At 39.9% G+C, this 20,024-nt stretch overlaps 1 protein-coding gene across 5 annotated transcripts in view; it reads left to right on the top strand.

The window, feature by feature from the left end:
- plch1 (phospholipase C, eta 1) overlaps positions 1–20,024 on the top strand; it is a 38,810-nt gene that overhangs the window by 14,800 nt on the left and 3,986 nt on the right. For 2 of the 5 annotated variants that reach the window (XM_077610815.1, XM_077610817.1), the window contains 21 exons: positions 244–390; positions 2,634–2,877; positions 2,962–3,091; positions 4,642–4,812; positions 6,184–6,277; positions 8,043–8,246; positions 8,611–8,731; positions 10,335–10,506; positions 12,246–12,353; positions 13,848–14,006; positions 14,598–14,660; positions 14,881–14,975; positions 15,369–15,466; positions 15,549–15,728; positions 16,112–16,219; positions 16,598–16,722; positions 17,075–17,159; positions 17,570–17,716; positions 17,911–17,990; positions 18,125–18,184; positions 18,461–18,845. In XM_077610815.1, the coding sequence (XP_077466941.1) occupies positions 244–390; positions 2,634–2,877; positions 2,962–3,091; positions 4,642–4,812; positions 6,184–6,277; positions 8,043–8,246; positions 8,611–8,731; positions 10,335–10,506; positions 12,246–12,353; positions 13,848–14,006; positions 14,598–14,660; positions 14,881–14,975; positions 15,369–15,466; positions 15,549–15,728; positions 16,112–16,219; positions 16,598–16,722; positions 17,075–17,159; positions 17,570–17,716; positions 17,911–17,990; positions 18,125–18,184; positions 18,461–18,845 (2,976 nt within the window). Of the gene's footprint in view, positions 1–243; positions 391–2,633; positions 2,878–2,961; positions 3,092–4,641; positions 4,813–6,183; positions 6,278–8,042; positions 8,247–8,610; positions 8,732–10,334; positions 10,507–12,245; positions 12,354–13,832; positions 14,007–14,597; positions 14,661–14,880; positions 14,976–15,368; positions 15,467–15,548; positions 15,729–16,111; positions 16,220–16,597; positions 16,723–17,074; positions 17,160–17,569; positions 17,717–17,910; positions 17,991–18,124; positions 18,185–18,460; positions 18,846–20,024 lie in introns of all 5 variants that reach the window. The other 3 variants (XM_077610814.1, XM_077610816.1, XM_077610818.1) reach the window with 3 other exon arrangements.

Genomic DNA, 20,024 nt, shown 5'->3' with positions numbered 1-20,024 from the left:
CATCAATGACTCGTTGTCTATGTTCTATGAGCTGCTTTCAGGACTCTCTCTCAGTGGATAGATAGGCTTGTGTCCACACACAGCAGCATCTCTGTATGCGCCGTTTACAGTCTGACCTTGCCCACATCGAGCGAGACATAATAAAAGACAAATAAAGACACACACCTGCTCCTTTTGTGGCTTCCAGTTACGATTTACTGACCTTATTTTTGTTGGTTATGAATGTGCATACTTCTTCTTCAGTGGAGCGATGCATGAGTGTGATGCAGTCCGGGACCCAGATGGTGAAGCTGAAGGCGGGGTCCAAAGGGCTGGTGAGGCTCTTTTACCTGGATGACCATCGCTCCTGCATCCGCTGGAAGCCATCACGCAAGAGCGAGAAGGCCAAAAGTACGTTTGAACGCACGCGCCAACGCCCATGGCACGGAGGCACGCTCCTTTATGGCAATGCCCACCTCTCAAGTGCACTTGGAGTGCAAATACAAATGGTGTACTACTGATTCCAGGAAAAATTGAAAAAATCTTATGTTATAGAAAATAAAAAAATTAAAAGGAAAAATACTTCATCAGATGGAAACGTTAAGTAGAAATCTAAAAATCGTTAATGAAACCCATTCAACGCTAGCAAATACATACGAGAATATAGTTTTTGAAATAATAAACATTCAAATCAATTATGTTGAAGTCAAAGAAAGGGAGTAAAAAACGAAAAATACAATAAAAATATACAGTAAAGGTACAGTACAAAAATAATAATATTGCTTGACATTGTCAAATATATATATGATTATAATAATAAAAAAAAAACACTATTTTGAACTACAAACAAAAGAAAATAAATAAAACCCTCTAATTATGAAGACATTGTTGTAATTCACAGCAATGCACGAAATAAATATTAGAAAACAAATTAATTGATGACAGCCCCTCGTCTTAACAAGATTATTCATGATATTAAAAAAATATTACACAATTTATATATAGCTAACTACTAGAAACCGTTAGTAGCATTGCAGTTGTACACTAATGCTACTTATAACTACAACAGTAATCACGTTAGACGAGCAATTTTCATACACAAGCCATGAAAACTTACCATTCTCAAGGCAACAAGTGCCAAATTGCTTAATATTAACAAAATAAAAGTGTTTATGATGATCTAACAATCCCCAACCTGCACAAATATAAGTATAACGTGTTGCCTACAATTTCCTCAAAACATAAAACATTAATAACCCAGGAACAAAAGTCTAATCTCTCGACATAAAGCACTTTAATGTGGTGAGCCTATTTCACCTTAAATACCGACAAGCCATGTGTGTTTCTATGTGTATATAAATAATTCTCAACGGTCCTGCCTTTGAGAGGATTATTCATCTTTTTCCCATATCAACCCACATAGGCACCTATGGATGTGTACCAACTTGTTTAGAAATGACACTTTTTGCGACTGTTAGCATTTGATAAGCCTCTTAAAAATGTTCACTCGTCCCAAATGTGAAATTCATAACCGTGCCCTGTCCTTTCCAAACGTGCGTGTGTGTGTCATATGCAAATTAATGTGGCAATATTGTCAGACAGGGCAGCATTTTAGAGGTAAGATTATGCTGGAGGGGGGAATAGATCATTCCACAATGGATTGAGACTAAAACATTTTAGCTTGAAAAACAATCAAGTGGCTTATAAGAGCTGCTTTATTGAGTGCATCCAATATGGCTGATAGTTAACAAAAATGTTATTTGTTGGGTGGAACTGATGATATCATTGTGCATGGTAAATTTACACCGCCAATTAAGATGATAATCAATTAAAATCTATAGTCATATCCCATATTTTTGCTGACTAAGTCGCACCTGAGTATAGTAAGTCGGACCAGCTGAAGAATGCACAATTAAGAGGAAAAAAATGTACAAATCGCACTGGAATATAAATCACATTCTGCTATAGCTACTTTAGCTATTATATTAATAATAATAATAATAGTATGTATATATATATATATAACATATCTATTATAGTGTATATATATATATATAATCTATTTTTAGTCACATATTTTCCCTACAGTTTTTTAATTCGGTATATTCAGAATACAAATAGTCTTTATTGGATTGGATTGGAACTTTATTCATCCCGTATTCGGGAAATTTCGTTGTCACTGTAGCAAGAGGGTGAGGAGGATGCAGAAATAGGAAAGGCATTTTAGACATAAATAGATAGGTAATAAGTAAGTTAATAGATAAATAAATACATGAATAAATATATAAATAAATAAGCGTGTTGCTGATATATATATATATATATATATATATATATATATATATATATATATATATATATATATATATATATATATATACATACATACATACACATCCAATGGAAAAATGGTAATTTTTGCAAGTCGATACAGCTCACGTTGGATGCCATTTGAATAAGTTTAAGGCGTGCTTAATGAAATATCTGGGGATTTAGTGTAAACCATATTCCACAACCTCCCCTGATTCTAGTTGAAATGTAAATGTATGCATGCGAGATTCATTATACATTTGCGTCTGATTAAGAATTTATGTATTCGAACCTCATTAGTGGTCGTCTTCTAATTTGCTATTTCTCTTCCCCTCCCATGTAAGTCACCATCGACTCCCTGTATAAGGTGACAGAGGGCGGTCAATCGGACAACTTCCATCGACATGCCGAGGGAAGTTTGGACCCGGCGTGCTGCTTCACGGTCTACCACGGCAATCACATGGAGTCCCTGGATTTGGTCACCTCCAACTCAGAGGAAGCACGGACCTGGGTGACAGGCCTCCGCTACCTAATGGCCGGCATTAGCGACGAGGACTCTCTCGCCAAACGGCAGCGCACCCACGACCAATATCCTTCTCATGTTCAAAATATCACATGTTCCTCTGGATATATCCGGATCTGAGTGGTTCTCCTTGACGTATTTGTGGTAACGTGGATGAAGCAGACTTTTGAGGAAGCTGATAAGAACGGTGACGGCCTGCTGAATATTGATGAGATCTACCAGCTTCTCCATAAACTCAACGTGAATCTCCCACGGAGGAAGGTCAAGCAAATGTTCCAGGTTGGCAAAAAAAATGGATCATATATAATACAATGACAATAAATGCCCAATCCTTTTGATCAGCGATTGCTCGTTGCCAACCATCTCAGTTCAATAGTTTTTTCATGAAATTGATCATTTGCAACTCATTCATTAGATAATTGTTGCCTTTATTTGATCACCCCAAGCAATGTCATATTCTGGAATGAGACAACAAAAGTTTTAAGTGAGGGATAGAAAAAAAAAGGATAAAAGTGTGATGGAGGTGTCCTATACTTTGAGGAAAAAGTCACATTGGGCTAACATCAGAAGTCCACATTGGCAATAAGTGACGTTTCTGAGGAAAATCACGCAGTGTGCAATGCTGCACTGCACTCTTAATGGCCATCAGTGTCTCACTTTATTACGAACCCGAGCGGAACAGCTAACAGATCATTGCGCTTTCAGTCCGGGTTGGGATTTTCAACCGTCTTCAGTGATTTGTGACGACTTGTTCTGCCGATTTAAAAGCCTTGCCTCTTGCTTGAAAATAATTTATTGACCAGTAACCAGCCCGGTTCCATTTATGTCCTTGCATTTTATTTTTGTTTTTATGGAAACCAGATAAAAAGGAAGCTCGTGTACTTGCGCTGTTGCCAAGATGTGCCCCGTGTGACAAATAAACCAGGGACCCGTTTTTCGGTAAATTCTGAGGGATTTCTGTCAAAGGCCATCAGGGAGTTTGCATTTAGATTCTTTCTCTGGCACATGGTGAGCTCATTGTTCCCTGTAGGATTGTCTTGCGACAAAGGGATTAGCCACCATTATTAGATTGGGCGTCCGTTGACAGCAATTGGTCCATGTGAGATGCAGGTGCTATTGGGTGGCGGCAGAGGCGGCAAGCTGTCACTCTGAGGTGAACTGAAATGAGCAGCGAGGCATATAGAGTGTGTCCTCGGGCAAGGTAGGCCATGATATGAGAGAGAGAGATGCGAGGACTCAAATAGCCACTAAATTAAAAAAAAAGCATATTCTGTGTGGTACTAGTATTGGGAAAAAATGAGTGCGTGGTTTGATGGAGTTTATGATATACATTTTGGACCTCGTAACTGGCGAAATCTAATGGCAATTGTGGCAATTTGAAATGGTTTTAGATTTTAATAAACTAAAAATTCATTCAAGCGTGATTGGAATTCAGGGTGATTGTAATTTTCAGATTTGCTATTGAGTCCAATGCTTTTGTTGATCTTTTTTATTCATATTTATAAGCCTCAAATTGACAAAATAATGATGAAGTACAGGTTTTTGCACTGTTACAGGGAAACTTTAACTTAAAATAAAGACTGACTTTGATTTTGATACCTGACACTGAATATTATACTTTACCACCACAAAAGCTGTAACACCAAAGAAAACTTCAATCCTAATCTCATTGGTAGCCATCTATGATCATATTAATAGACCCTGAGTGCCGTAAAAAGTGTGTTTTGCTCTCAGACACTGAAATATGAATTACAGCGGTCATCAATATATCATGGTTTGCATGATTTATAGTGTGAATGACTGACTGTCGTGACTTTCCACTTTTTAAGGAGGCAGACACGGACGATCAGCAGGGCACGCTAACATATGATGAGTTCTCCGTCTTCTACAAGATGATGTCTATGCGCCGCGACCTCTTCCTGCTCATGATGGCCTACAGCGACAGGAAGGACCACCTGACGGCTGACGAACTAGCCAACATGTTGCGCTCTGAACAGAAGGTAGAGGAGTTAAAATATGGCTCTGAATGGGTAATTGATAGATTGGACTTCACCGAGCCACAAGATCCAAGGCTGTGGAATTTCTATTGCTACTTGTGAAGTTAATGATTAAAGAAAAAATGAAGCGTTGTGAAGAACAAGCCGGAATCTTCAGAAATGATGAAAAAAAAGTACCGAAAACATTGTAAATTCAATCGAACTATTACAAATGAAAAAGCCTTAATTTTACTACTTTGATTAGGAATTGCTCATGTTTACTTTATGCTCAGCGTGTGCTCAGTAACGGTACCCGGACGTTTCGTCGACAGACACTTGGTCGACGGACAATTCGTCGCCGGATTCGCTCGCTCTCAAAATTTTGTGGTCTAAGAATGTACTTTAAAAAGACCTACTGCTTTTATTATTTTCAGAGAACGCACATTGCACAATAGCACCTTGGCAACTTTTCTAGCGAAGTCTCTTGAGTTTGTGTAGCAGCATCAGGGCTTCGGAGGTCATCTGTCCAGTTTGAACAGATGTGACCTCTGTCCATGGTGCTGACCGACCAGTAAAACAATGATTTAGGGAAGCAATAATTCGGTCTATTTCCTATGTAATGCTGATTAATGAATGTTGTTTAATGTCGGCTTTTCTCCAATGAACGTAGTTTCCTATTCAAACAACAATAAATGAACAAACCAATGGTGATAAACACATGGCCTTCATGTTGTAGTAGCACCTCTGGTCAGTTTGTTGTGCTGTCCATTGAAGAATCTGCCAGTATTGAATAGACTAAATTCCACAGAAAATCTTAGACAAGTCAGTTTGTGAGGTTAACTCATATTCTGCCATTGACGGCAATAGGCGTCCAATCCATTTTCATTGGCCGATTCACAGTTAAAGAGCCCATTCATTCACTGCGCTTGTCAACAGTATATTTCAACCCAGAGGTTCCACTTTAAATTGAATGGTCGTCTGGCAACTGCATTTGAACTGCACTTGAGTTTGAGTTATATTTATTGGATAAAGGGACTATACAAATTAATGAACATATACATGTAAATCTGTAAGATTATAGCCACAGGTTAATTCCCTTTGTGATATTAATTGCCCACCCCTGGCTTAATATTAAACCTCTTTTTAAAGTACATTCTTAGACCACAAAATTTCGAGCGCGAGTGAATCCGGCGACGAATTGTCCGTTCGACGAAATGTGCGGGGACGAAGTGTCCGTCGACCAAGTGTCCGTCTACGAAACGTCCGGTCACGCTCAGTAACAGTTCAGAGGTTGATGTAAAATGTTATATTTCAACAGTAAGTTGCACCAAACTAAGAAAAACGTGCAATTATAGTCTGTAAAAATATCACTCCAAACTTTTTTTGTCTTTACAGATGGTCAACGTGACTCTGGAATATGTGGAAGAAATCATTGACAAGTTTGAGGTTTCCGATGAAAACAAACAAAAAGGCGTCATGGGAATTGAAGGTAAGCACGGTATTCCGTTAATTCATCTTTCATGCTTGAATAGAAGATGACTCCTTGGTCTTCATAATCTTTACCATTAAATCTGGCCTCCAGACTATCAAACACCTTTGCGCTCAACTAGAACATACAATACTTGGTGAGCCAAGTGGGCCTTTCTTCAACATTACAGTGGTCCTAATATGTTTGCCCATAAAAAATGACTTCTTGAGCAAGCACTCGCTCCCTTTGTGTGCCACTGAGTGTGCCAGTTGAAGGCTTGACTTATGGCAGGCGACAGAGCAAAGAGCCGTGAGAAAATTGGCGAGCCAGCGCATGGCGGGGAACACGAAGCAATGCGAAGAGGTGTAGGAGCGGGACTAATGTCATTGTCGTTGGCGTGGGAGGAGGAAAGACAAGCATGACTGATCACGCCATGACGCCGATCTAATGCCTACGGGCTCCAACATTCTCCTCTGTGACAGAAATAACCTTTTCTACCATACATGGGTAATATTTACAAGAATTTGATGGAATCGTGACAAGATGGATGTCCACTCCTATAAGTGCGTTTCCACAGCAAGACACTTTTTTTTTGCCCTAAAGCCCCACAGATGGCTTTCCACATTATCAGAGGATGACTTTTACTATTCTTGGCGCATTCCGTCTTTTTGCTTTTTCCGGCTGAAAAGAGTCTTTCTTTCCAACCTCGCATGGCCTCATCTGATACCATTGAAAATATGTCTCTAAATAATATCTTTTTTTGCTGGCTGGTGAAGAGATCATGTCGTTGCTGCACTTTTCAATTCATTCAAAGAAAAAAAATCAATATTGTGAGTGATATATGCATTAGATAAGCATGCACTAACATTGTTTCATTCATTTCTAATAGTGATTTGAGTTAAAACAAATGCAAATTAATAAAAATTGTGAACTATTTGAAAATATTTCTTCTCTAAACATTAAATTACGTAATATAAATGAGAATAGATTGCAATTAAAAACGTTATTGGAAATAGATGAGTCACGGGAAAAAATAATCAATACACAGTATCAGTAATACTTTGACATTTAACTTGTTTCATATTGAAGTTGTCATTTTATGTGGAATACATTTGTAATTTCTTGATACCTACGATTTGAAATTGAAATAATGAAAAAATAACATTATGGGAGGCCGTTAAAAAAATGTATTTCTCATAGTGTAATGAAAATTATTTGTAAGCATTACAAATATTCGAAAATAAAATTTAGACCAATTCTAGAAGACAATTTGCTAGTAGAAATGAAAATGACTTTATTCTGGAATATCAAGAGATGAATATAAGTACATTTGAAATGATAAATGACTTGACATTTTCTGAGAACAATGTTGTTTACATATAGACATTTTCATTTATTAAAAAATGTAGACTTTATAAAGTACTTTTTACTTCACCAAGCACTAATTGTTGATAAAAAAGATAACTCTAATGTTTGTTTTCATATAAATTAATAACTGCGATTGGCTGCCCACCGATTCAGGGTGTCCCCCGCCTCTGGCCCGGAGTTAGCTGGGAAAGGCTAACCAGGAACCCCCCCGCGATCCTAATGAGGATAAAGCGGTTCAGAAAATGAAATGAGATAAATTAATAAAGTAGATATTTTGACACGAAATCCTTCCAAACTTACGTTGAATGCTGATGTCTTTGGTGATGTTACTTAATTTTTTTGAAGTGGAGATTTAATCAGAAGTGGACATCACACCATTATGCTTAACTAGTATTGTTGTTGTTTTTTTCCCCTCCAGGTTTTACAAGCTTCATGCGCAGCCCGACGTGCGACATCTTCAACCCGCTGCACAACGACGTGAACCAGGACATGGATCAACCTTTGTGCAACTACTTCATTGCCTCCTCTCACAACACATATTTGACTGGAGACCAGCTCCTGTCGCACTCCAAAACCGACATGTACGCCTGGGTTCTGCAATCCGGCTGCCGCTGTGTCGAAGGTCAGTCGGAACAGACCCATAACCTTTTTATTGGAACTATCACATGGCTCTGTCCATTAGCCAAAAGTGGAAACAATTACAGTGGCTTTGTCACAGCAGTTTGTGAGTGGTAAAATGCCATTAAGACACCTAAAAACATTTAAGTCATGCTATACATAGCAAATTTTCTGGAGTATAAGTCACACTTTTTTGGGGCCTGCGAATAATAATGTGCAATTTCGTGTTTATAGAAAGTCACATTTGTCCAAATGGGGGCAATGTGCTCTCAAAATCAAGCATCACTTCACCTTCCTTATCAAACGATGATGGCAAGAGGCCCCACTTGACAAAAAAAACGTGTTTTTCCCCTGCACTCTCTCTTTAGTGGACTGCTGGGACGGTCCAGATGGCGAGCCCATGGTCCAGCACGGCTACACACTGACCTCCAAGATCACCTTCAAGTCCGTCATCGAGACCATCAACAAATACGCCTTCATCAATAACCAGTGAGACCGCCAATGACATTTAACCTCCTTCCGCTTGGCCGACAACAATGACGTTCTGTCTGCAAACAGTACAACTCTATACGTTGCTTAATTGCATTATTGATTGTGCACACTCCATTGTTGTGAATTTTATGAAACAATAATCCTAAACGCTCTGTAAATGCCATTTTTAATCAATAGAGAAGCAATCACCCCATCGATCATCATCACACTCCGTCATTTTCTGAACCGGGAACGTTGGGGGTGCCTGAGCTTATCCCAGCTGACTTTGGGGACTTGGGGGACACCCTGAATTGGTGGCCAGCCATTCGCAGTCATCATGGCATTGCCTTTTTAAAACAATACTGTGATTTTTGGCCTTCATTAGTATCTAAATGGACCATCTGCTGTCCCACCAAATCCCCCCAGGAGCGAGTTTGTTCCGCAGAGTCCAACACAAGCATGGGAAAGTGATGCTGACGCTTTCCCCTACCATGTGAAGCCAGTAGCTCTGGTTAAAAAGCGATTTGTTTGCTTTAAAGCCAGAGGTAGCACGGCATTGCGTTGGAGCCGTGTAATTAAGTCTGAAGTGAAGTTTCAATTTGGCAGCAGCTTGTTGGAGCAAAAATAGAATCGCACTGGGTTTGTGTGCCTGTTTAGCTATTATTTACTTGACTTGTCAGCTTGTTCTGTTTGCTCGCTGGGGTTGCGTGTCCAATTAATTGGTAGAAATGTTTCGGTTTTTAAGTGCAACTCAAGCAAAGCTAAGCTTCAGTTATGTTGTAGTCAATTTAACTGGTGCTGACAGCAATACACATAGAAAATGGCACTTATTAGGTATTTTAAACTGAAGAGAATTTTTTTTTAAATCTGTGCCTTTTTAGGCATCCTTGGAGACGTTACAACCTGTTCAATAATTATTAACGAAATAGTTTCCTCTTATAGTTGTCCTTCACTTCACCTCACAGGCGTCTATCGCCGTCAATGGCAATGATATGTAATTATTAAAAATGTATTGGATGTCTGTTGCTGTTATTAACAGCCAATGAGGTACAGACAAACAAATATTTGTCTTTTATGTTCATTTTGAACATTTGAGTGCAATTTGTCTTAATTATAAAAAGTCCATAACAAAAAATGGTGGTGCAGTATTTCTAGAAGGTTGAAATTGATTAATGCGTAAATTCTATTCAATTCTATTTGGAGAACTAATTAATTTATAAAGCACCGAGGAAAACTCTGCATTTCCCTTTTCTTCTTGCTCTATCTTTTCACATTAATCTTATCTTTAAAGCAGCTTCAGCTGAGAAAACGCAACATGTCACAATAGGAGACAAGAAATGACAGGATGCAACTCCCTCTATTGTCCCGTTATATCACTAGCACAGCACCTGTGCCTGTGCCTGCGCATGCGTTTATATGTGGGTGTGCGCCGAGGTGAAAGCAGGCTTGCTTCCCCGCGGCGAAGCTGTTACTCTGACAAAGCTGACATTTGTTTTTCTGTGTGACCAAAAGTCATTTTTCCAAAGGAAAGTCGACTATTACAAACTCCACTCTATAAACCCACACACGCAGTACTCAACACGAGTCTCTTACTCCTTATCACGCTTGTTTGTCCTTTCAGATACCCGGTCCTTCTTTCTATTGAAAATCACTGCAGCATCCAACAACAGAAGAAAATTGCCCAGTATTTGCGGGAAGTGTTTGCCGACAAGCTGGACGTCGGGCACGTGCTCAGCAGGGAATCCAAGACGCTACCCAGCCCTCAGAGCCTCCAGGGAAAGATTCTCATTAAAGTGAGTCAGAGCCAACACAATTTCGGGCTCTACGATGCAAAACCACAGGCTACCTACCAATGTTCCATCTAAGCTGCACGCGTGCGCAATTGCGCACTACCCTCGTCTTCTCTGCGCACAGCAAATCATATGGAGCGCACAAAATAAAATCCATTTTTTTTAGCTGTGAGGCCGCCCATTCATAGATATTAATCGTTATATTTTAATATTACTAAATTATTTATGTGTAGTAGACATCCACCTGCTTATGGCAGGTGTGATACTGGTGTGTGCCCATAGTGAGCAATGATGATGTTGCTCACACCGGTACTCAGTGTGCCCAGGGAGGTTGTTTTTCTGCCCAGACAAACAAAAAATTAGAGTTAACATTGCTGCCTACTATAAAAAGTCAGCACAACAATGTCCTCAGTCGAAAAATAATATAAAATAAAATAACAAACCGTGCCGTGTTATGATTCTGAAGGTGTTTACACACAGAGACATAATCCAAGTGAAATTCCATCAGGGGGGATTTAAAGAAGCTTTCAGGCACATTTGGCTAAAAAGAAAAAAAAAAGAAAAAAAAAAGACAGGATATGAGAGAAGAATAAGAATGGCAATGATATGTAATTATTAAAATGTATTTGATGCCTGTCGCTGTTATTGACAGCCAATGAGGTACAGACAAACAAATATGTGTCTTTTATGTTCATTTTGAACATTAAAGTGCAATTGATCTTAATTATAAAACGTCCATAACAAAAAAATGAGGGTGCAGTATTTTTAGAAGGTTGAAATTGATTAATGCGTAAATTCTATTCATTTCTATTTGGAGAACTGATTTATTTAAAAAGCACAGAGGAAAACTCTGCATTTCCCTCTTTTTCTTGCTCTATCTTTTCACATTAATCTTATCATCCCTCGATTATCGCGACTTCACTTATCGCGATTTTTTTCTGCTATGCTGCGCACCCTGAAGATTTTGTCCCAGCAAAAAGCATTTTGTTTTTTCGGAGTGAAGAACCCCTAAAACAAAACAAAAGAGGCCTTATTGATTTTCTTGCAAAGCTTTTTTATTCATTTTTGGACTTATCATAGGCTCATGAGAGTATGAGACTTATAAAGCAAATGGCAAGTGTCAAATAAGGAGTGGCAGTAAAATGTGTCGTAGCATTTTGAAGCGAGGGGGCGGCGATGTGAGACGGCAGGGTGGCCATTGGTTTTTGGCTTGGAGGAACTGAAAAAAAAATCGGCCCACACACACTCTCGCTAATGGTCTCCCACTCGAACGGAAGAGCCTCTCTTGGGAAGTGTTTCTGAGAGTCGGCAGCAGATTGCACATTTTTGGCTGTAGCTTGCAATATGCCTCTGTTGAAAGAAAAAATACATGAGTCAATTTTTGAGAAGCACACCTCCTGTTTAAACGTAGAGTAGGTTTCTTTTTCCTGCTATTTTTAGAAGACGGGTCAGATCATTTTCTCATGGTCACAGAGTCACCACCACACACTTAATCTCATTGGCTGCCAATGAGAAAAAGCGATCCAGATCATTTAAACTGGGAGATTAGGCAGGATTCATTGAGCTAATTATCATTCACTGCCAAAGCTGCTTTTAATACACCTCTATGTTTTTAAACACATTATTTATGACATGTACATACAGTTTTTCTTGATTGTGGCCTGCTATCAACTTTGATCAATATCACACACAACAATATTGTTTTAAGTGATACGTATTTTTTTCCCTTCCACTTTCTTTAGGGCAAGCGTCTCCCCGCATATCTGTCAGCGGATGCCGAGGAAGGCGAGGTGTCCGACGACGACAGCGCAGACGAAATTGAGGACGACTTTAAGCTCAAGAACAGCAATGTGAGAAAAAAAAATGGAAAAAAAGTCAAACATGCTTATCTTTTTTCTCCACACAGCTCCACACCGTTTTGAATACAGTATTCTCTAACTTGACCACCCACTATTATTTGTAAATGCAAAAAAGATAATCATGGGCAAAATTTATATATATATATTTATTTACATTTTTCAATGTAATGTTTTTTTTTTGTTGCCATTTGATTTTTAGATATTTTTGGCTGTTGCTGGACATCTTCATCTTTTTCTGCAAGTGTAAACATCAATCTAGAAATATAAAACAAGCTTTTGATATCTATATATACCGTGTTTTCACGACTATAAGGCGCATTTAAAAGTCTTAAATTTTCTCCAAAATAGACATGGCGCGTTATAATCTAGTGTGCTTTAGATATGGAAAAAAAATCAAAATGTGTCATTCATTGAGAGTGCGCCTTATAATGCGGTGCGCCTTATCGTCGTGAAAATAGGGTGTATATATATTTTGCATTATACTTTAGGATTTTTTTGCTACTTCTTATCTTAGCAAATGTCATAGAAAATGGTCATGTTTCACTGCTTCTGACCCAGAGAGACGCTCAATTCAGTCTAAATCGATTGAGCGTCTCTCGTTATCAATGGCAGCTAATTAGTTAAATCTTTAAATGTAAACGAATACATTTTAAAAACCCGATTTAATTTTTTTTATTTATTTTTTAACATAATCCTGATCCTCTGAAAATGACATGATCGGGCCCAATTTCCGATCAAATGACTGGATTGGGAGATCCCTAAGTAAGACTGGAAGTATAGACACTCAACTCAATGCAGCTAAATAGCTCAAGCTTTCAAAATGGAGATGTATATAGTATACTCAAAAGCAATGCAAGTACCAAAATGTCTTGCCATTGTTGTTATAAATTGTTCATAGAAGCTTCATCTTTTTATCTGGCGGTCCCCTGGTGTACCATTAAGCCATAAGACAGGACTGCACACCAATCATTTGTCACGCTGGTCCCTGTGGGACTAAATAAAGCAGCATTCATCCATATTTAGCTGGAGGCACGTGGGCTACAGATGCCACTTTGGATGAGCAAGGCCCCTTTTAAAGGCGCGCTAGCAGCCTTCTACTGACAAATTCTTTTGTTCTGTCTCTTGCTTTGTTTTTTTTTTGCTCATTAAAACCACAACTAGATAAACATCTTCAACTGTAGACTAAATTTTAATGCCAGCGGCCCGGAATGCCTGATAATTGCTCCCTTCCTTGCCTCCTTCCCGTGCAAGAAAACTGTATTTTAATTGCTTCCTAGTGCAAGCCCGATAATAATTTAGGATGATGCCAATAAATAGTGTGGATATCCTATGAGGGGGAGCTGATGACACCTAAAAAACGCATTGCACTGAAACACTTTCAATTGTATCCCTAATACAGTACTCTAACTACTAGATTTTTTTTCGTGAAATGATTCAGGATAAACCAACAATTTATTCCACCTTCAACAGTCTTGTTCCTCACAGGGGAACAGTCAGCATCACCAAGTTGAGTCTCACATCAGGAAGAAGCTGGACTCCCTTCTGAAAGAGTCTCGCATCGGTGATAAGGAGGACACTGACAGCTTCAGCATCAGAGCCCTGCTCAGGGCCACCCATCAGGGCCTGCACAAGAACCTCCGACAGGTACACAAAAAATGTACCATGATGCATAGGGGGTGTGTCGTCTAACATGTCAAAATGGCTCCAAAGTGATGAGAAACTTCTGCAGTGGTATTAATATTTAATTCGCCTACTTTCCCTTTTGTGCTTTTTTTAGTGGGGCAGGGTTCTCACTTGAACAGAAAGTGTAAGCTTTTGTCCACGGTCATCTTGTACCGCGAAGGTGTCCAAACTACGGCCCACAGGGCGACTAGGGCCCGCTGCCCAATTTTTCATGGCCCATTATGACAAAAAATATGTATTGTGTATAATTACATATTGACCAAACATTCTGTTGAACTTCTAAGCAGTGAGCTATCGTGGTTATTTATTTATTTTTTGCTGTCGCTGGACATTTTGTGTTTGTTTTTCAAAGTTGACTATGCTATTGTCACTAAACCATATTAATCATATATCATTTCGAAGGTCTTGGTTAGGATTTAGTGATGTAGTCGATATCCACTTATTTCCTGACATGATAATCTGAAAAAAAATATTGACATGACTTGGTAACATCATAAATCACTCACCTGATTCGCTTTTGGTCGTGTGCTTCTTCTACTTACTATGTTGCAGAACTCCAGGGGCGTTTTGAAGAAATCCCAAAGCCGATCCTTTATCACCACACTAAAACAGAAGGTGGGCGTCCGAGAAAGACCTTTTGTATTTTTAATGGCAATTCTTGAACTCCAGCTCACACACATTCTAGCTGACTTCCAAAACATGAACCTCTTCCACGCTATACTCTACATGAAAATTATGCGTTGATGAGATATTTCTTGCTAATTTGTGGAGATTCAGGGAACTCTGTTGATGCAACAACCTTGTATATGTGTGTGTGTGTGTGTGTTGTATCCAGAGGCACTCTAAATCGCGCCTAACATGCCAAAGTGTGGAAAAGGAGGAGGATGAGCAGGAGACATCCTCACGGGATGCAGGAGGGCAATTTAACAGGTGAACTTTCAGCGCAGTCTCACATGATAAACTAAGTTTGATCACTGCTCCTGTTAGTCCTTATAAGCTGTTGACGTCCAATTTTAATGGTGAATGGAATGTACTTATATAGCAGATTATATCTGCACGTTTTTACCGTGCCCAAAGCGCTTTTCATTAGCACCTATTCATTCACCAAGTGTGGGGTTGCCATGTAAGGCGCTCAAACCCACTTGGAGGCAAATTAGGGTTCAGTGCTTTGCCCTGCCTCAATGATGGACATTTTGTCTGTACACCCTCACTACGCCCTGAATTGAGTTGAGCATGTTTGTGTGAAGTGTTGTTGCTCGTTCAGCTCAAAAATCTAAACCTATTCCAATTTTCACTTCTTTGAATCTGTCTTTGTTGTTTTAGAGGAGGAAGAAAGCGGAAGACAATAAAGTTGAGTCGGGACTTATCAAACCTGGTGGTCTTCACCAACTCTGTGGCATCACAGGAGTGCCTCAATGAAGGTGCGACAAAAAGCCAGCTCAGATATGTAGCCAATACAATTCCATTTTTTTCCCCTGTCTAACATGCCTCGTCGGCATTCAGGTACGCCCGGTGACGTCCTGTCGTTCAGCGAGACCAGAGCCCAGTCACTGGTCAATCACCGAGCCGAGCACTTTCTGGCTTTCAATCAGAGGCAGCTGTCTCGGATTTATCCTTCAGCATACCGCATTGACTCGTCCAATTTTAATCCTCAATTCTACTGGAATGTCGGCTGTCAGCTGGGTAAGCCTGTCTTCCGCATTTCCGCAGCATGAATGGCGACAACAAATCACTACACGGCTCACGGGCCGTAACTGAAAAATGCAAAAATGAAGCTTGGCGGGTGCCTCCATCTTTAAAAATGGATGCACTGGAACCAAAAAATGGCATTTTGATCGGGTTGGGGGGCTTCCTAATGAAATTTTTTTAATTGCAAACCCACTTCATAGTCTGTAGGCCATTGAAGACACCCGGCTGGGTGGTGGTGGGGTTTTGGTAAATCAGTACTCTGCTCACCCTCTTGTTTGTTTTATCCTCATCACTGACTAATATTTATGGAAGAGATTTCATTAGATAAAATTTCCCCCCAAATACTAAGATACTTTCTTTCAATATTTGCTTTTCAGTGGCACTGAACTACCAAACGGAAGGCCGTATGATGCAGCTCAACAGGGCAAAATTCATGGTGAATGGAGGTAGCGGATACGTCCTCAAGCCTCCACCCATGTGTAAAGGTATTGCCTTCACCTTCTCTATTAGTATTACCATTTGTACTAAACGCAGGACATCCGGCTTAGTGTAGAAAGTATGTTGTTATTCAGATTTATAGCAATCGTTAAGGTTGAAAAGTGGGTATCAGAGGAAAATGTTGATAATGCATGATTTTTGAAAAGTCTTCTATTGTGTATCACGTGTGGTAGCAGATAGACAGCAATTCAGTATTAGCATTTACTGCCTTATGATTAATTATACATGAGGATTGTTTTTTTGGGGGGTTTTTTCAGTGCACTTTCTGTTTTTAAAGTCGAGGGAACAAACAGCATCCGCATTGTTTTCACACGTTTGAGTAATGGCATTAGCATCAAATCTGTGAATTTTCTCTTCCCCTGCAGGAACCTTCAACCCATTTAGTGATGACCCGCTTCCAGCTTGCCCAAAGAAGCAGCTTGTTCTAAAGGTCATTAGTGGACAGCATTTGCCCAAGCCGCCAGATTCCATGTTGGGGGACCGTGGCGAGGTACTCCAAAAATAAGTCTTTTTTATATCATCTTCCTAACAGAAATGAATCTAAAGTTATGCATTTTTGTAACTTTTTACATGTCAGACTTTAGAAATACTAGTTTTCAATTGTTTATGTTACAAGTAACAATGCCATTTAAAAATCACATGTTCTACTTGTATGCGTTGTATTCTGTAGTTCATTCATTTTATTTTGGGAAAGACCAAATGTTTTCTTGTCTTTTTAAAACCTATCCAGTCGTTGTCAATGTTGCCTCTCATTTTCATTTTTATCTGAGACAAAAATTAAAATATGAAATTAACAATAGGTTATTGCAGTGTAAAGATTTTATGATTTTTTTTGTTTTTAGATCATTGATCCCTTCGTGGAAGTGGAGATCATTGGTCTGCCAATTGACTGCTGCAAAGAGCAAACTCGCGTTGTCGACGACAATGGTAAGAAAAAAAAAACGCGACAGACGGGTAGAATGTGTGCTGAACTGGTGGGCTTAAAGAGTCAGATAAACTAATTAAAGGTTGGAGTGAGTTCGAATGGAGGCACTGATGGGGTCATTGCTCCATTATGAGTGTCTAGATAAGGACATCCAATGGGTAGTACAGGGTTAAAAGGTTTCATGGCCTGAAAAAGTTAGCTAACACTACTAACGTGCACTTTGCTGTAGCATTACAAAATAGACATGTCGTGTTTATTGGTTGACATTCTACGAAAAGCTATTGACATGGACTACACAGAAAGAATACGCCAATTAGTGACACCGTGACATCGTATACCTTGATCGGATAAAGGTACTACAGCTTTTTGTGCCGAGGAAGACTTCACATTGCCTTATTGCTTGACACTGTAGGTTTCAACCCCGTGTGGGAAGAGACCCTGTCCTTTACACTGCACATGGCTGAGGTGGTGCTGGTACGCTTCCTGGTTTGGGATCACGACCCCATCGGACGAGACTTCATCGGCCAACGGACAGTTGCGTTCAGCAGCCTCATGCCCGGTTCGTACGCACCATTCCTGGTCGCTGTTAGGCTCATTGCAGCCCTTCTATGAACACAATTAAACACACAGGCCAAGACAAGTTGTCAGATTAGAACAAGTGTTTCTTTTTTCATTTTTGACAGCATCTTTGCCCAGGGCTGCAATTTTGTGTCAAGTCCGCTTTGGCTCATGCTTTTTTTAATCTGTCACCAGGTTACAGACACGTCTACCTAGAAGGCCTGACCGAGGCGTCCATCTTTGTGCACGTGTCGGTGCATGACGTCTACGGCAAAGTGAGTTTTCTGCGGTACTCTCATTGGCTGCTTTATGCGAATGGGGGCTATAATTTGGAAGAGGACCTGAGGAAACGGCCCTGTTCTCAAACCACTGCTTATCCGCTTTTCTGACAATCCTTTTGTCTTTCTAGTGGAGTCCTCTAGTCCTGAATCCCAGCTTTACCATAATGCACTTTCTGGGATCCAGCAAGGTATTAGGATGGCTTTGTGAAAGCTGTGTTGTGTTGCATGAACTGGACAAAAATGCATGAATGCAATGCACTTTGTTTTTGTTTATGACACTAAACTCCCATTTATTTAATTGTTTAATTTTTTTAAATGCAGCGTTTTTGTTTTTTTAAGCATTCGAGACCTCGACTCTATTCAAACCAGGCCATCATGCTTATTCATTTTTAGTTCTTATTTTAACAAACTTAATAATGAGTAACCTTTAATATTTCCAACTATTGTGCTGATTTTTATTTCAGGGAAATCAGTTTCGAGGCATCCGGGGTTTGTTCAACCGCTCTTCCAAGTCATCCGTGGACACGAATTCAACAGGCCTTCGGAAGCGCTCCATCAGCGACCATCTCTTGCGCCGCACAGCTAGTGCCCCGGCAAAAGGCCGCAAGAAAACCAAGATGGCGCTGTCCGAGTCGGCGGCTTCCATGTTAGAGCACAAGAACGGTGCGGTTGTGGAGGCTGTCGGGGAGGGAGTGTCTGGGAAAGAGGCAGCAGCGGAAAAGAGGCCACAGGGACGGCCTCTTCTCACCCACAGACCCATCTCCATGCCTTTAGACAGGCTTCTGCAGGGACAGCTGAACCTGTGCACCGGAGGCAAGGAGCATGACTTGAGTGCCAACGCAGTCGTTGGTAGGTATCATCTCTTCATCTTTGATTTTTACAATTTATTATCCAAATTTCAACTTGCTCAGTTTATGTTTATGATACTATCTGACATTAAGCATTGCTCATGGTTGTTGAGGCTTGCTTTCTAAAAAATATTATAGTGGAGCCTCCAAAGTTAAACTCCTTCTATTCAATCAATGTTGGCCAGGAGGCAAAATGTGTTTCTGGGCAAGATGATTAACTCCTGAACTTTGAAAGTGTACTGGACTGTAAACGGCATGATATTTCTTATGGCAACATCTGGGCCTCCGTATCTAACCAATTGCTAATTCATCTCCTTACTGGTTACTTCCTCTGCTACATAAAACTTACATGATTAATATCCAGTAAACAGACTGATGCCTGCTCTCCATGATGCCTTAACATGACTTTTCTGTCCAATCTTCATTTGTTGTGCTTCTCGGTAGTAGAGAAGTGACTAGGATGTTCCAGCAGGTAAATCAGAGTTACATGCCTATTGTCTGAAGGTTGCATCGTTCAAACAACATGCCAGTATTGCGTCTTCCCAGTGTATTCTATTTTACTCCTTTTCCACTGCACAGTGCTTACTCGGCTCAGCACAGCTTTTGTAACCAGGTCTTACCAGGTGTCTTTTCTGGTATGTGATCAGTTGTACAAAATCCCAGGCTAATACCGTGCAGCATCCAAAAGCGGCTACAGTTTACACACACAAAAAACAACCTTTTTTGGTGTACTTTGGCTCGAGAAAGTAGTATTATTTTAGCCCGGGCTCCAGCTTTTTGCTGTATAAGTCTGTTGTCCATAGTGTGATCAACAGCCACAGGAAATTGTCGCTGTCGCCTTTTGTCGTTGTTGGTTAACGTTTTGAGTGATGCATTCAATGTGATGTGCTTTTCACACTTTTCAGTGCTTCTATTTTAAAGTGCAAAACAAAACATCCAGAACCGAAATAAAACTGTGTCATGCCGAGACAGTGTTGTGCAGCGAAAAGGGGGCAATTGAAAGTGAAATAAAAACAATATCGCCCTGCCATTAATCTCATTTGATCAACCTCATCTGAACATCTTTTTCCCGATATGATGTTTGATAACATGGACTCCAAATCCTCATTCTCCAGCTTCCCCCTCACAGTCCTACTTGGTGATCCATTTGTCTGTGGTTTACGTTGTATTGGCTGGACTG

The sequence above is a fragment of the Stigmatopora argus genome, chromosome 10, assembly GCF_051989625.1.
Source record: "Stigmatopora argus isolate UIUO_Sarg chromosome 10, RoL_Sarg_1.0, whole genome shotgun sequence".
NCBI classification, from domain to species: Eukaryota; Metazoa; Chordata; class Actinopteri; order Syngnathiformes; family Syngnathidae; genus Stigmatopora; species Stigmatopora argus.
Note: the sequence above shows the minus strand (reverse complement) of the source record. Positions and strands in the feature narration are given on the sequence as shown.